Source organism: Arachis stenosperma, chromosome 6, assembly GCF_014773155.1.
Source record: "Arachis stenosperma cultivar V10309 chromosome 6, arast.V10309.gnm1.PFL2, whole genome shotgun sequence".
Taxonomy (NCBI): Eukaryota; Viridiplantae; Streptophyta; class Magnoliopsida; order Fabales; family Fabaceae; genus Arachis; species Arachis stenosperma.
The window spans coordinates 121104886-121120956 of record NC_080382.1 but is presented as its reverse complement, the minus strand read 5'-3'; the positions used below and the strand labels follow the sequence as shown (position 1 = coordinate 121120956).

At 35.7% G+C, this 16071-nt stretch overlaps 1 protein-coding gene across 1 annotated transcript; it reads left to right on the top strand.

The window, feature by feature from the left end:
* The first annotated feature begins 12010 nt into the window (after window positions 1-12010).
* LOC130934501 (protein FLOWERING LOCUS T-like) lies at window positions 12011-13977 on the top strand. Its single transcript, XM_057864065.1, has 4 exons — window positions 12011-12214; window positions 12883-12944; window positions 13147-13187; window positions 13748-13977. Exons 1-4 carry the CDS (start codon window positions 12011-12013, stop codon window positions 13975-13977), a joined length of 537 nt encoding a protein of 178 aa, XP_057720048.1.
* Window positions 13978-16071: the final 2094 nt, after the last annotated feature.

Here is a 16071-nt window from a genome sequence, read left to right as displayed (position 1 = left end):
TTGTGCGCACGCACACCCCGTGAATTTTTGAACCTGTGCACACCCACACACGGGGACATGGCTACTGATGGAAGCGCTAGCATGCCCTGTGCGCGCACATAACCAACAAAGTTCTGCAAGCTATGTGCACACATAGCCCTATGCGCACGCACACGTTGGAAGGTGCATTCTGTTGAGGGCGTTTGCACGCCTTATGCAAGTGAAAATAATTGTAAAATTTTACACTTGTGCGTATGCACACCTCTATGCGTATGCACACTTTTTGAAAATCTCCTTGGGCGTGCGCACGCACACCCATGTGCATACGCACATGCCCTGTTTTTCAATTAAACTCCTGTTTTTAACTGTTTTACCTTTCCAACAAGCTTGTAAACTTCTGTGACACCTATTTAAGACTTTTTGGCTTGTTTTTAGATTGTTAAAACATAGAAAAGGTCTTGGGTGGAATTATTTGGTATTACTTTGAAAAGTTAGAGAACAGAGGTTTAGGTTTCTGGTGTACTGAGGATGGGTTTGGTGGAGTGAGAAGGAAGAATAGTATATGAATTGAAAAACTGATGAACTAATGAGTTCGGAATGGAAATGTTGAATTGACCGTGGTTGAGATGAGTCGAGGACTCAGAATGGAATGATGGATCCATGATATACTGAAAAATGTTTTCTGAAAACCACTGGATTACTGTTTTATACTGAGACTGTTGAAACACTATGTGCCCGGCAGGGACGGTGGTTGGATCCCGCCTATCAAGGTAGCGGCGGCGGCGTAAGGGCGGTAGTTCGTCCCGCTTACATTGAGATATAAGGTTCGTGGCAATAGTATCCCGCTTGCATTCCTTCGGATCACTATAGTACGCAGGCGCGAAATCCTGGACAGTGTTCCAAGCACCATATCTCGGAGGTTTCCAATTATGATTCCAAAGGGTGACATCTCCTTGGAGATGTGTTGGGTTGGCAGTTGAACCGACAATGTGATATCACAGCCAATAGGACAGGCATTCATCATGTGCATCTTCTATTTGTTTGTTTGCTTTGCCAACTTGAAATTGCTTGCCTAATTGTATAACATGTCTAATTGCCTACTTGAATTACTTGCCATATATGCCTATACTTGTGTTTTACTTGCATTGATATTATCTGTGTTTTCTGCTGGGATTGAGGAGGTTCGAAAGGTGGTGGCGATGGAATTGCATGGAGGATAGGTTGGTGAAGGCTGTGCGACAGCGGAGAGTTGTTAGTTTAGAAATCCACTAAGTTAGATTACCCCTTTTAATATGTTAAAGTTTAAGTTATTCTTTAATGTTCTAGTTATGCTTTAAGATGAATCTTGTGATGGATATGAAGTTCTAGGATTGCCTCTGGCGTCCCGGGGTCTTATATCTTACATCACTGGGCACTGTTACCATACTGAGAACCTCCGATTCCCATACCATATTCTGTTGTTGTTTTTCAGATGCAGGTCGCAACCCACCTCGGTGAGTTGCTTCGATGGTGACGGAGCGGAGAATTCTGTATATATTTTGAAGTCTTTTGATTATTTTGTTTAAATCTCTCATCTTTTGTATTTACTTTTTCCTAGAGGCTTACTTTGAGAGAAAAACTTGTATAAGCTATTTTAACTTCAGATTTCTGTATGGTCTGTAGATAGCTAGCCAGCTTAAACTCCGCGAGTTGTGGCTAGATCTTTATACTGTTATACTCATATATTTTATTATATTATATCTTTTTTTGTGCGTTAAGCTTGTAGCTTCGTGTGTTCATTTTGCACTATTGAAACCCTGTTTTTGAGCAACATCCTTCATCAGGCTTCTAAACTATATTAATTCTTTCTATATATTATATGTATGAGCTTAGAACTGTCGTAACCTTTGATTAACCTTTGCTTTACAACACAAGATAAGGCTTAGGATAATTAGGATGTTACATTGGGTGTGATGCCGCCACCGGACTGCATCGACAAGTCAACTATGAAGTGCACTTGGATGCATCAGATGTTCAGTGACCTTCCCGAGGGGGCAAATGAGGAGACGGTCCAAAGGTATGCAAGAGAATTGATAAACTCCATTTTGACGGTTTATCTTGTATTGAATTTAGGGGATTTTATCACCTTTTACCCACATTTATTCAATGAAATAGCATGGTTTTGTATATTCTCCTTTAATTGTGCTTAAGAGTAAAAACATGCTTTTTAGGTCTTAAAATAGATAAATGTAATTTACCTTGATTCCATTAGATGCCTTGATATGTTTGTTAAGTGATTTCAGATTTAGGAGGCAAAGATTGGATTAAAGGAATGAAGAAAAAGCATGAAAAGTTGGAGAACTCATGAAGAAATGAAAGAACCGGAAAGCTGTCAAGCCGACCTCTTTGCACTTAAACGACCATAACTTGAGCTACAGAGGTCCAAATGATGCGGTTTTAGTTGGGTTAGAAAGCTAACATCCGGGGCTTCGAAATGATATAAGATTTGCCATAGTTTCCATACGTATGGTGGCGCGCACGCGCATAGTACGCGCACGCGCTGTTGCTGCCACCTGGTCCACTTAAATAAAAACGCGGCCAGCAATTTTAGAAGCCTTGTGGGCCCAATCCAACTCACTTCTGATGCTATTTAAGCCAAGGATTGAAGAGGAATCAACTAACTTTTAACCATTAGTTTAGTTTAGTAGTTAGAGTTAGTTTCTAGAGAGAGAAGCTCTCTCTTCTCTCTAGAATTAGGATTAGGATTAGGTTTAGTTCTTAGATCTAGATTTTATTCATCTTCTTCTACTTCTGCCTTTCAATTCTTTGTTGTTACATTCATCTTCCTCTATTCTTTTGTTGTAATTTTCTTTATGTTGTTCTTATGCTTTGTTGTGGATCTACTTTTGTTCCTCCTATTCTCTTTCAATTCAATTAGAGGTAATTCATAATAATTGTGTTTATTTGATTTGTTGTTGTTTAATTCCTTGCAATTGAGTAGTGTAGATTTACTTTTCTTGCAATTTTACTATGCTTTCCTTTTATGCCTTCCAAGTGTTTGATGAAATGCTTGGTTGGATTTTAGAGTAGAATTTTATACTCTTGGCTTGGAAAGATAACATAGGACCTCTTGAGTTACTAATGTCCAAGTAATTGATGATTGGGATCCATTGACTCTAGTTCTCACTAATTGAATTAGTGGAGAGTTAGGACTTATAGACTAGGATTGATATAGCTCATTTGACTTTCCTTTACTACTAGTTAGAGGATAATTTAATGAGATTAATCCTTGCCAATTCTCATATTGTGGTTAGTGATTAGGATAGAGATCCTTGACCACCAACCCTTGCCAAGATCTTTTTAGGCCTTAGTTTACTTTCTTGTCATTTATCTTTCATGCTTCTTATCAAAACCCCAAAATAACTCACAACCAATAACAAGACACTTTATTATAATTCCTAGGGAGAACGACCCGAGGTTTGAATACTTCGGTTTATAAATTTTAGGGGTTTGTGCTAGTGACAAACAACTTTTTGTATTAAAGGATTATTGATTGGTTTAGAAACCATACTTGCAACGAGAATTCATTTGTGAAATTCTATACCATCAAAAATCCAATCATCAAGCATACTTTATGATGCTACAATCGACGCAGCTCTTTGGCGACAAGTTTGGTACTCGTATGCATATCAGGTGGCTGCCCTATGTGGCGAGGTTAGAGGATATAGGTAGTTATAGCTGGGGATCTGCCGCTCTGTCGTGGTTATAGAGGTGCCTATGCCATGTAGTCAACAAGAACTTGGATCTTCTGGAGGTTTCCGGGTTTTAGGCCTGATGGGTTTGATGCCTTTCAGTGGCCATTGGCCTCGAGGTACGCAATTGACTAGTAGTTATTTTCTGTGTTGACAATTTATATTTATATTTTTATCAATTGTTAATAACATTTATTGGGCGGCAGGTGGTCGGTTATCAGCCGACGTCGAACGAGAAGGGACCTCGAGTTGCGCATTGCAGACTGCAAATAGATTTACTTCGTCCTGGCGATGTGAATACTAAAAAGTTTAGTGTTTTGTTCTTGACTTATTTTGTGAGGTTACTGGATTAAGCGTTATGTTGGACCGAATTGCCTTTTCAGTTTGTTTGGATGTCGTACAGCTCGTCGAATCAATCATGTACTCCCGTTGCCAAAATATTTACACTTGACATGGTATTTGTGGTAATCGGACTCCAACACTTTATGCTCAACCCCACGTCGGATGCTGTAAGTCTTCACGCTCAACACGACCTTCTCTCTATCCTGTAACTACTGACCAACTTGGAACTCAGCTAGTCCTCCTGTATCCTATGTGTCTCTGGCCCCAAATCTATCAAGCACGGTAGGTTCCCCCTGCTGTCTCATGGCATTTAAGTCTAAATCAGAAAAGTGCGAGGGGTATTGCAGAGTTCCTAAACTAGCTGCCCTACCAACCCCAGCTGGAGTAGTCCTCGCATCCTCATCGTCGCTATCATCGGCAATCGTGGCGGGCTCCACATCATCATCATCCTCATCCTAAAATACATCTTCTACACCATCTGGTGCTCTACCCTATTGGGATTCTGGTAACACATCATCAATGCCGGCTATCGCAATCGCAACATCAACTACGAGCCCAGTGTCAACCCTTTCTCTGTCACAAGTGAGGTTTAGATCAGCAGCGAAGGATGGGAAGGCCACCAAAATTGCCTGTGTCTCAATCACAGGCAGAGATGAAGAGGTACCAACAGGCCTCGAACTAGAGCAGGCTGCCGTGGTTGAAGGCAGAGGATTCCGGATAGAACCTCCTGATTGGTTGTTAGAAATGGGAAACTCAAATCTTAACGAGACTTCTATCCGAGTTCCTTGTTCGCTTTCCAGGATAACTCTGACCCTGCTGTCGGCTTTATTAGATGAGTCATCTACATATAGATTCCATGTTGTTGGGCTTCCTTGATTTTCCGTATATTCAGCAATGAATTCGGTGAGATATTGAGATTTGATTGCTGCTCAGGTTTCGTATTTTAGGTCAAACTCGAACAGCTCCACAGCCCATTGCAACATCCGTCCTGCTAGGTCTGTCTTTTGTAGAATGTGTTTCATTGGTTGATTAGTGCAGACCTTTATAGTGTGAGCCTGGAAATAAGGTCGAAGCCCTCGAAAGCCAAGTATAAGGGCATATGCAAACTTTTCTATCTTTTGATAGTTTAGTTATGCTCCTTGTAAAGCTTTGCTGACAAAGTAGATAGGTTACTTCCCCTTTTCATCTTCTCATATCAAGGTTGAATATATGGTCCGGCTTGCCATTGCTAGGTAGAAAATGAGCTCTTCTCCTGCTATAGGTTGAGTAAGTATAAGGAATTGTCCTAGAAAGACTTTGAATTCTTGAAAAGCTTGCTCACATTCTGGAGTCCACTCAAATTACTTTCCCTTTTGACAATTGAGTACAGGGTAGTGATTTCAGTGCTGACCCTGCTAGAAATCTGGATAGAGCCGTCAACCTTCCATTCAGTTGTTGAACTTCTTTAAGATAGGTCGAGCTTTTCATGTCAAGTATAGCCCTACATTTGTCTGGGTTAGATTTTATGCCTCTCTGAGTTAGTATGAAACTCAAGAATTTTCCCGCTTCTATTGCGAAGATGCATTTTGAGGGATTCAACATCATCTCATGCTTTCTTATTATAGAAAATACCTCAGAGAGATCGGACAAAAGCACCGAGTCATCCCTGATTTTAACAAGTAAGTCATCCACATATACTTCCATAAGTCTCCCTAAATGGGAGGAAAACACCTTGTTTATCAATCTCTGGTAGATGGCTCTAGCATTCTTTAATCCAAAAGGCATTACCACGTAGCAGTTGTTAGTTTTTAGAGTTATGAACGAGCTCTTCTCTTGGTCCGGCTTATACATCGGGATTTGCCTGTATCCCGAGTAAGCGTCCATAAAGGATAGGTATCGATAGCCAGAGGCAGAGTCAACCAGGCATCAATGCTGGGAAGAGGGTATGGATCCCTAGGACAAGCTTTATTGAAGTTGGTCTAATCGACACACATCGTCTATTTTCCATTTTGTTTCTTTACCAAAACTACGTTGGCCAGCCACAATGGATATTTTACTTCTCTTATGAATCTTGCTTCTAATACGGCTTGAACTTGTTCTTCCACGACCTATGTTCTTTCAGGCCCGAGCTTTCGACGCTTTTGTTGGACAGGCCTAAAACCCGGGTAGACGGCTAGTTTGTGGGACATCAGGTCGGGATTGTCAGGCATGTCAGAGGCTTTCCAAGCGAAGAGGTTGGAGTTTCTTCTTAGAAGGTCAATGAGCTGCTTTTTGAGCCCTTCCTTCAAGTTAGCCCCTATACTCGTTATTTTTTTAGGGTGATTTCCAATTTGCACTTCTTCTACTTTTTCTCCGAGTTGGAGGTGCAGTTTCTCCCGAGTTTGGACACCTCCAAGCTCGATGGTGTTGACTTCTTTCCCTCCAAGACTGCCTTTTAAATCAAGGCTTTCATTGTAGCACCTGAGTGCTAGTTTCTAATCCCTCTTTATAGTGGCTATCCCTTTTGCTATGGAAAACTTAATGCATAGATGGGGTGTAGAGACAACAGCTGTAAGTCAATTCAAGGTTGTCCGTCCTATTAAGACGTTGTATGCCGAGGTGACGTCAACCACAATGTAGTCGATGCTCAATGTTTTTTACTTTGGGCCCTTTCCAAAAGTGGTGTAGAAAAATGTACCCGAGGTCAAATCGACGTGTCCCCTAGCCTGAAGAGGCTATCCGAGTATGCTTTTAGATCCTTTTCTTCTAGTCCAAACTTGTCAAAAATGGGTTTAAATGGTATATCTACCGAGCTGCCTTGATCTATTAGTGTTCTATGAAAATTTGCATTGGCGAGGATCAGAGTTATCACCACGGGGTCATCATGGCCAAGTGTTATCCCTTGAGCACCTTCTCTAGTGAACGAGATTGTTGGCAAGTTGGGAGACTCGCTATCTTCCCCGACTTAGTACACTTCTTTAAGATACCTTTTTCGTGATGATTTAGATATTTCTCCTCCAGAAAATCTCCCATTAATCATGTGTATGTGGCACTCCCGGGGGTTTGAGGTGGATGTTCTCGCCGTCCCCCTTCTTCATCTCTTTTCCTCCTTCTTGGGTCGTCCGACCTACCCACCAAGTACCTGTCTAGTCGGTCTTCTCTGGCCAACTTCTCTATGACATTCTTTAAATCATAACAGTCGTTAGTAGAATGCCCATAGAGTTTGTGGTACTCACAGTATTCTATCCGGCTTCCTGCCTTTTTGTGTTTAATTGGACGAGGAGGTGGAAGCTTCTCGGTGTGACATATTTCTCTATAAACATCCACAAGAGAGACCCAGATGAGGGTATAGTTATGATATCATCGAGATTTCTTTGGGTCGTACTCTTCCTTCTTATTATCTTCTTTATCTTTCTGCCGAGATGGATAAGGCAGGCTGGGTCTCGGAAGTGGCTCCCTTAGTTGTGAGTTCTCCTCCATGTTGATATATTTCTCTGTCCATTCTTGTATTTCATATAAGGAGGCCGAGTGTCATTTGGATGTGGATTGAGAAAGTGGCCCTTCTTTAAGGTCGTTAACTAATCCTATTATTACTACTTCAGTGGGTAGGTTTTGAATCTCCAAGCATGCTTTGTTGAATCTTTTCATGTAATCTCAGAATGTCTCCCAAACCTCTTGTTTAACTCCCAACAAGTCCAGGGCATGCTTTGTTTTATCCTTCTGTATTGATAATCGATTAAGAAACTTTCTCGCCAGATCGTCAAAACTAGTTACTGATCTAGGTGGTAAGTTTTCGAACTACTTCATCGCGGCTTTTGTCATAGTCGTCGGGAATGTTTTGCAACGAGTGGAATTTGAGGCGTCGGCTAGGTGCATCTGACTCTTGAAGTTGCTGAGATAGTGTCTCGGATCGGTTGTTCCGTCGTAGAGATCCATGTCGGGGGTTTTAAAATTCTTTGGAACTTTGGCCCGCATGATTTCTTCTACGAACGGATCTTCTCCCCCTAGGGGGATTTCTTTTCGATCTGCTCGGTTACTACGTTTCAAGAGGTCGGCTTCCAATCTTAAGGGCTTTTCTTCCAGCTCCCTTCGTCGTCGTACCTCCTTCCTTAGTTCTTGCTCTACTTTCTGTTGTCGTTCAGTTTCTTGTTCAAGCTACTCTAGTCGTCCATCTTGGCCGTGGACCAAACATAGTATTTCAGTGGACAGTGGTGGTTCTTTCTCTTCAGGTGGATGTACCTTTGAGTGAACTCCATGAGGAATGTACGTCCTCTCGCTTGGTGGAGGTATTGAAAGTGCGAGGTCGTCCCGTTGAGGTTCGGGTTCTAATTCAGACGCCGATGGCTGTCTTCATACAGATTATCTACCATTATCAAGGATCGAGCTCCAGGTCCCCGATAACGGCGCCAATGTTTCGACGATTACCTGAAACGTTGATTCTGGGTTTGAACGTGAGGTCTAGACTCCTTCTAAAATATCGTCTGACTTGTTCTTGTGCCAAAGTGCCGCCGTCCGAGTTTCTCATGAAGAGGTGGGGGTGGTACCTGCAAGAGACTCCGATACTTAAGTTAGCAAGAGCTTTAGGGCAAGTTTTTAAAATATTAGAACTTGAATATACCTGAGGGGTGTCAGTGTACTTATAGTAGAGTTTGTGAACTACCTTTGCTAAAGTATTTCCATCTTTATTGATGAATAACCGTTCCATTTATCTTGGGAGTTTGTTGGAGTCCATCATTTTAGGGAAGTTAGAGATAGTGAGAGAGATTCATGAAGGCAGTTACTTGCTTGGGCAAGTAGTGCTGGGCTCCTTTATGGTGTCCGACCTCTTTAAAGAGGTCGGGTATGTGTAGAGGCCTCCTTTTTGGATTGGGCCTTTTATTCTTATTGGACCTGACTTTATGAATTTGGGTCACAAACTCTATTATTGATCATTAAATAAAAATGGAGAACTAATTTAATTATTATTTCTATTTTATAATTAATTTAAAAACAATTGTCTGTTAAATTTTAATTTTATATTAAAATAACTAACAACTAAATGAACTACAATTTAACTTTCGTTTTTGGTTAGAATATATATTTACTATGTACGTATTATATATTAATTCTTAAAGTAGTTAAGTTTTCTTTATGTTTTTCTTAGATTTATACAATTCGATCATCATATTCCTATATATTTTAATTTATATCTGTACAATAATCGAAGCTTCGTTAACATAATCTCAAATAATTAATTTGCTATTCAAAACAGAATGTAGTTAATTTTTTATTCGAAACAAATCTATCACATTCATGAATGCAACTTGGGTATCACATGTAGTTAATTTTTTACGTGCAACTTGGGTATCCAACCCTGATTGGAGTCAATGTCAAGAGTTTAAGAATGCAAGGCGGATATTATTTGTCCAATAAAGCTTGAAGAAAATGGTTGGTTATGTTCATGTCTTTGTTACTTTTAAGTCATACAGCGTTGGTAGATATCCAAATCTGATTGGCCTTGTTCGATCATGTCTAAAACCTCACATACAAATATACAATGTACAACATACGTATATATCCAACTATATATCCAAGGTCATATTCGATCAATTATTCAGCATATACACGAGTGACATGACCCATAATTAATATTGATTCTATTTTTATCTTGGCCGTTTTTCTACTTGATTCCTTTGCCATTAAGCTCGTTGATGGTAAATTAGGGCTAACATTGAAGGATAAACTTGAATGAAATGTAAATATTGAGAAGAACAATAATATATATTTATTGTTTAGTAAATTTGTTTATAAATAAATATCATATTAATAGCACTTTTAAAATATATCAGTTTTATTCAAAATTTACTTTAATATGATAACAGTTTTTATTAAATACATAAAAATAATTATGAAAAGTATCACATGTTTTTGTTAGTAAATTGTATAATTTTTTTTTAAATGTATCACTTTTATTATATAAAAATAAATCGATTACCTTTAAAAATATTTTTAATATATGGTAGACTGACATATTAGTAGGATTGTCATGAGTCTTTGATACGTTAGCGTATGATTATTACATTAGTATTTTTGCTAACGGTGTGAACCTTGAAAAGTATAAAGCATTATAGGTGCACCAAGAATCTAAAAAATAGATCCGATCATTATTTAAAATTGGGTCTAAATTAAAGTAAATTCGACTTTATTTGACCCCATATGTATCTTAAAGAGAGTAAAAATTAAAAGGCATATATGTTTTAAATTAATTCTAATATTATGTTATATTAATTATAAATTTATTATTTTATTTTTAATCACATTTGTTGAATTAAAAAATAGATCAAAGAAGCATAAAATTAGAATTTATGGACAAATTTAAATTCAAGTGGAGATATCAACTTTTCAGTAACATATTTTTTTTTCTTTATAAATAAGTGCATCATAATTTTTTGACATTAAATTTATCAAGATCCTGACTTTATCCGGTCTAAATTCGGTTTTAGTATAATCCGAAAGTAGTGTGATTTTACTGGATTTAGGACCGAGTAAGTATCTCAAAAATAGACCCAATCATTATTAGGATCAGGTCTGGGTCAAGAAGAACCCAACTTTACCCGACCCATGTGCACTCCTATAAAACATATTTAAAACATTAGGAGCGAAATTGAAGCAAATTAAATATTAAGAATATTTTTAAATTTTTTGAAAAAATTTCATAAACAAGAAATAATTAAATGCTAATGTATACTGAAAAAAAAGTAAGAAACTTGTTGTTTTCTGAAAATTAATTTGCTATTGAGGATAAAAAAAGGAAACAAAAAATTAAAAAAACTACAAATCATAAATATTAAATCTAAAACTCTAAATTTTATATCATAAATTTTAAACTTAACTTTAAACTATTAATATAAAATATAATAAATAGATAGTTAAAATTTATTTATCAACAATTCTACATGATTAAAAAATATTATTATTTTTTTCAGCAATAATTTATATTCATATTTACAGGCGTTTTGTATACAAGAAACATATAATTTGTACCTATATTTACTAAAATTTTACACATATGAATTAATACATACAGTTTGTACATATGTTTTTAGAAATTTCACAATAAATTAATAAAATTTATTTGTTAAAGATAATTTAGTGTTTATACTAGTCAAATAATGGCAAAAAATACTAAAAATTATTGGCCCTAAAAATTTTTCTTTATTTAATTAATGTAGCACTTTTTTTATTTAAGGATGAGCCCAAAAATATATTTTACCATTAAATATATTTAGTTTAAATGTTATAACATGTTTGCTGCCATTGTCTTTATTGAGACGCTTTAATTTTGGTCTTGTTCAGTGGGTTTGCAAAAATGAATTGTTATTTATGTCTTAGTTGGATTAGGTTTCACATGTGTAATTTAAGCTAGAGATAAATACGTTGATGATATAATTAATATAAAAGATATAATTGGATGCACATACATGTTGCGGATTTAATGAAATAACTAAAAATTTTAACCTCTTTATCTTTTTATTTTTTCCCTAATCTCTGACGCAAGAATAATTTTACAATCCTAAAGAATTTACCATGATTTTATTTGATATATGATATGTACGATGCATCTTCTTCTTTACACAACCATATTAAAGAGTCATGATCATGACAAGCATGCAGCCTTGAGTCACCTTGATTCACTTGACATACAGTTGCACCAACTAACTAACTAACTCCTATTTTGGCATGGCAGCCCTTTCCTTCTTTTGGAATAAAATCCTCCATTTCCTCCATCTAGAACATCACTTTCTCCTAAATTTGTTCCTTCAAGTTTTCACACGAAAAGCAATAATTCAAGATATGTAATCTGCACCAGGCAGACACATACGGCACAAGAATAATAATAATACTAATATCTCATATCCCTTACCTTAATTCCTTCCAGCTCGGTATAAATAGTAGTTGCCCCAGAGATCTTGTTAATTAGTAAGTAAAGAACATACATATACTATACTATACTATATGCGATGCCTAGTGGTGGTAGCAGGAACTCTCTTGTTGTTGGAAGAGTGATTGGGGATGTGTTGGACCCTTTTCAAAGCACAATCCCTATGAGAGTATCGTACGGTAATAGAGATGTAACCAATGGCTGCGAGCTTAAGCCTTCTCATGTAGTCAACCAGCCTAGAGTTACTATTGGTGGAGATGACCTCAGGAATTTCTACACCCTGGTAAGAACAATGGTCATAACAATATTTTGTAACAAATTTAACTTAAGTGATTACATGTGGCAAGGGGCTATATATTGACTAAAATACTATTAGTCATCTGTAATGTTTTTTTTACTAATTAACAAAGATTTTTTATAGGACAATTTTAATAAAGTTGATCTTATCTCGTTAAGTTTTGATGGGTATTTTGATATTATATATGTATATCTCTTCGATTATAAATTTTGAATTCTATATATTATCTAAAAGGATGACCACCATATGATAATAACTTTTAAAAATAATTTTTAATAATTTTAATTTTTTAAACAACAATATTCACAGTTGAATTAAGGCGGCTAATCTTGAATAGTGTAGTCCTTGGCTCTCATCTAAAAACATACAAGAGACTCGAGAACATGCGCAAATAAAAAAAATATACAACTACAACTTGTGTAAAACGTATTTCATATTTAAATATATAATTATTTTTAAGAAAAAAATATTTATATATTTTAAATAATAAGAAAATTTTTGTGTAATTCCGCCGAAAGATATTTAGAGATTGTTAGAGTGATATAGTAACTAAAGACTTTATTACTATCTAAATTCAAATCTTATTATATGATCTTTAATATAGATACCGAATTATTGTTATTATTTCTTTTATTTTCTTTGATCATATATAGGTTATGGTTGATCCAGATGCACCTAGTCCAAGTAATCCTAATTGCAGAGAGTACCTCCATTGGTGAGTACAGAAAACATTTGAATCTAAGATTCAGAAAAATGACATGGATTAAAAATGTATAGGTTGAGAAATAGACATATAAAAGTATTCTTATTAAAAAATTATATTAAAATATATAAGATTATACTTATTTTCTATTTTTCATTAATACTTTCTACTTATCATATAAACTAAAATACTAAATAATCTTACATTACTTTAGGTTGGTGACTGATATTCCAGCAACAACAGGAGTTAATTTTGGTTAGTAGTTTATATAAATTTTACATGTATTTCATTTGTTTTTTCATGAGCCTATTTTATTATTTTGACGCATATATGACATCATTTGATTTATGATTTGAATTTTTTACGTACTGTCTATTTTTCTTAAGGACTGAAAGATATATTCATATGATTTATCTTAAATGCATATCTATAGTGCGGGAAGAACTAAAAATGATATTTTAGAGTATCAGATTCCAACTTTCAACAATTCCATCTTCAATGGATATAAAATGCTCATATGTTTAAACATGTTTTGTTACCGTTTTACTTTATACTTGAAACTTGGATTATATTTTATTTTTATATAAAAGAATAACATATATTAATAAGAATCTTTAATATCATATCATGAGTTATCTCTTTTAAAAATTTAAATTCTAGACAGAGACCTATTATAGTCAATAATGATTCTCAAATCAAGTAATAAAAGTCAATTGTAAAACAAATGTTTACATAATTAACATTCTGAGTTTGCATATAAAAATTAGAAAAAGATATGTTATTTCATTTTGAACTCCTTTTCTATATGCTTGTAGGTAATGTGATAGTGAACTATGAAAAGCCACTACCAACCATGGGGATTCATCGTTTTGTGTTTGTGTTGTTTCGACAACCGGGAAGACAAACAGTATATGCTCCTGGATGGAGACAAAACTTCAACACAAGAGAGTTTGCTGAGCTTTATAATCTTAACTCGCCTGCTGCTGCTCTCTTCTTTAACTGTCAAAGGGAGTCTGGATCCGGTGGAAGAACAATGATGAATTAACAGCGTACTTTTGTGCATGTGGTATACTTAATTTCTCAATTGATATAAATAGCAACAGTGTACTTTTAAAGCAAAAATAAAAAGATAATACATTATCAATGATAGTGTTATACATATACACATTATATAAAATCAGTTTACAACATAATTTTTATTGTTTTGCTTAAGAAAAAATAGAAACAATACAATGAATTATATACTTCTCTCGTGTATTGAAACATATTATGTATATGGTAATCACTTCTACCATGCATGTACTATTTCAATAAAATATAACCTTTGTTTATCTATCATTAATGATTAATTTTATGTTCTATAAATTCTTTTACATATATATATGAGCAATTAAATTAAATATATTATAATAGAGCTATTAATACCAAAACAAAATGATATGCAATAATTAAGATATTATTACCTGATTCATATCCTTTTAGGATATTTAACGAAAATGGAACACACTTGACAATTTTACTTTGTATAGACAATTAGAAGAAAAACTTTGAAGACTCAATCAATTTGTGGATTGTTCCACCACCAACCATTTCGGAGTAGTCTCATAGAATGCTCAAATATTTGAAAGATGGTCCCACAAATAGTTTGTCCTTCTCCACAAAGTTAAACTTTAACCTCACTTTAACTCTATAATGCAAATTGGACAACATACGCTAATGTTGAAAGACCAATGAATGACTATTGTTTCTAGTTTAGCTTCTCGTTAATTGGCTAGAGAAAAAAACGAAGAAATTGGATATGGCTCATTCTTTATCAAGAGTAGAGTACAAAGTCCTTGTAACTGTCCTTAGTAAAATAATTTAAAAAAAATATATAATTAATATTAACTGAAGAAGGTTGTTCCCCATTACCTTTTATAATAAACAAAAGAATATTAGTTTTCTAGATTTAAACATTTGAGCATTATATATATATATTCTTGTTTGATTTGTATACTGTCTCTGTCTCTGTCTCTGTTACTTGATATTTATTCTATTAATTAGAATTTGTTAATACAGGTTGTTATTTCTCTTGTATAAAAAGTTATTGGTTGTGGATTTTGTTGATATGCTGAGTTGTATAGTTTGTTAGAATAATAAGACAATTCTGTTAGAAGTAGTGACTGTATAAATAGCATTATTGGAGTATTGTATTCTTTGAGTCTGATCATTATTCAAGTTCAAATCTCAATTTTTTCTTAGTTTCTCTGTAAAACCCGGTTAATTAACGGCTAATTAACCCACAAATGAGAATTTATTCTAGAAAGCCTAAAATGTGGTTTTTTATGGCTAAAATGTGATAGAAGAGATTGAGACGAGAATTTTGGTACCAATTTTATAGAATTCGGACCAAGATTGGACCGAACGGGCCAAACCGGGCCAACCGGACCCAAAGTGGGCCCTTAGCCCAACATAACTAAACCAAAACCCTAGTTTTCAGTACTCTCTCTCCTCACAACACTCAAAAACACGCTGAACTTAGAGAGAAAGGGAGGAAGAACACTCTCTCAAGTTCTCTCCCTTGGTTGATCTTCAAATCACCATAACTTTTGATCTAGAGCTCCGATTGCCGCTCCGTTTGCGGCCACGCGTTCACCGCGGAGAGCTCTACAAAACCCATACAACTAATCTTGAGGTAAGTCACGTGTTTCTGTTCGAAATTCCAGCCCTTATTTTCGAGTTTCATGGGTAAAATGTTGAGATTTTGGGTTCTTTGATGTTATAGGACCCAACTCTCTTGAAGGAGAAGGTTAATCTTGTCTCCTTGGACCTTGGGTGTGGTAAGACTCTCAACCCTAGTGTAATTTATGATTTTATGATATTTGGGTTTTGAGATGTTGTGTATGGGTATGATGGTTGTGGCTTAGGTTGTGTATGTGTGGATATTGGAGCTCGATTGGTGACTTTGAAAAGCTTGGAAAGGATTTGGTGGTGAAAAATCTGTTCTTGGAGGTGTTGAGGCCTTGAGAGCTTGTGGATAAGTGGTTTGGAAGTGCTCCGGGGGAGCTTGGGAAAATCGGCTAAGGTATGGTTTCGGTTTCCCGTATCTAATATGTAATGTGGTAGGAAATACTTAGGCTAGAGGCCCTAAGATAGGCAT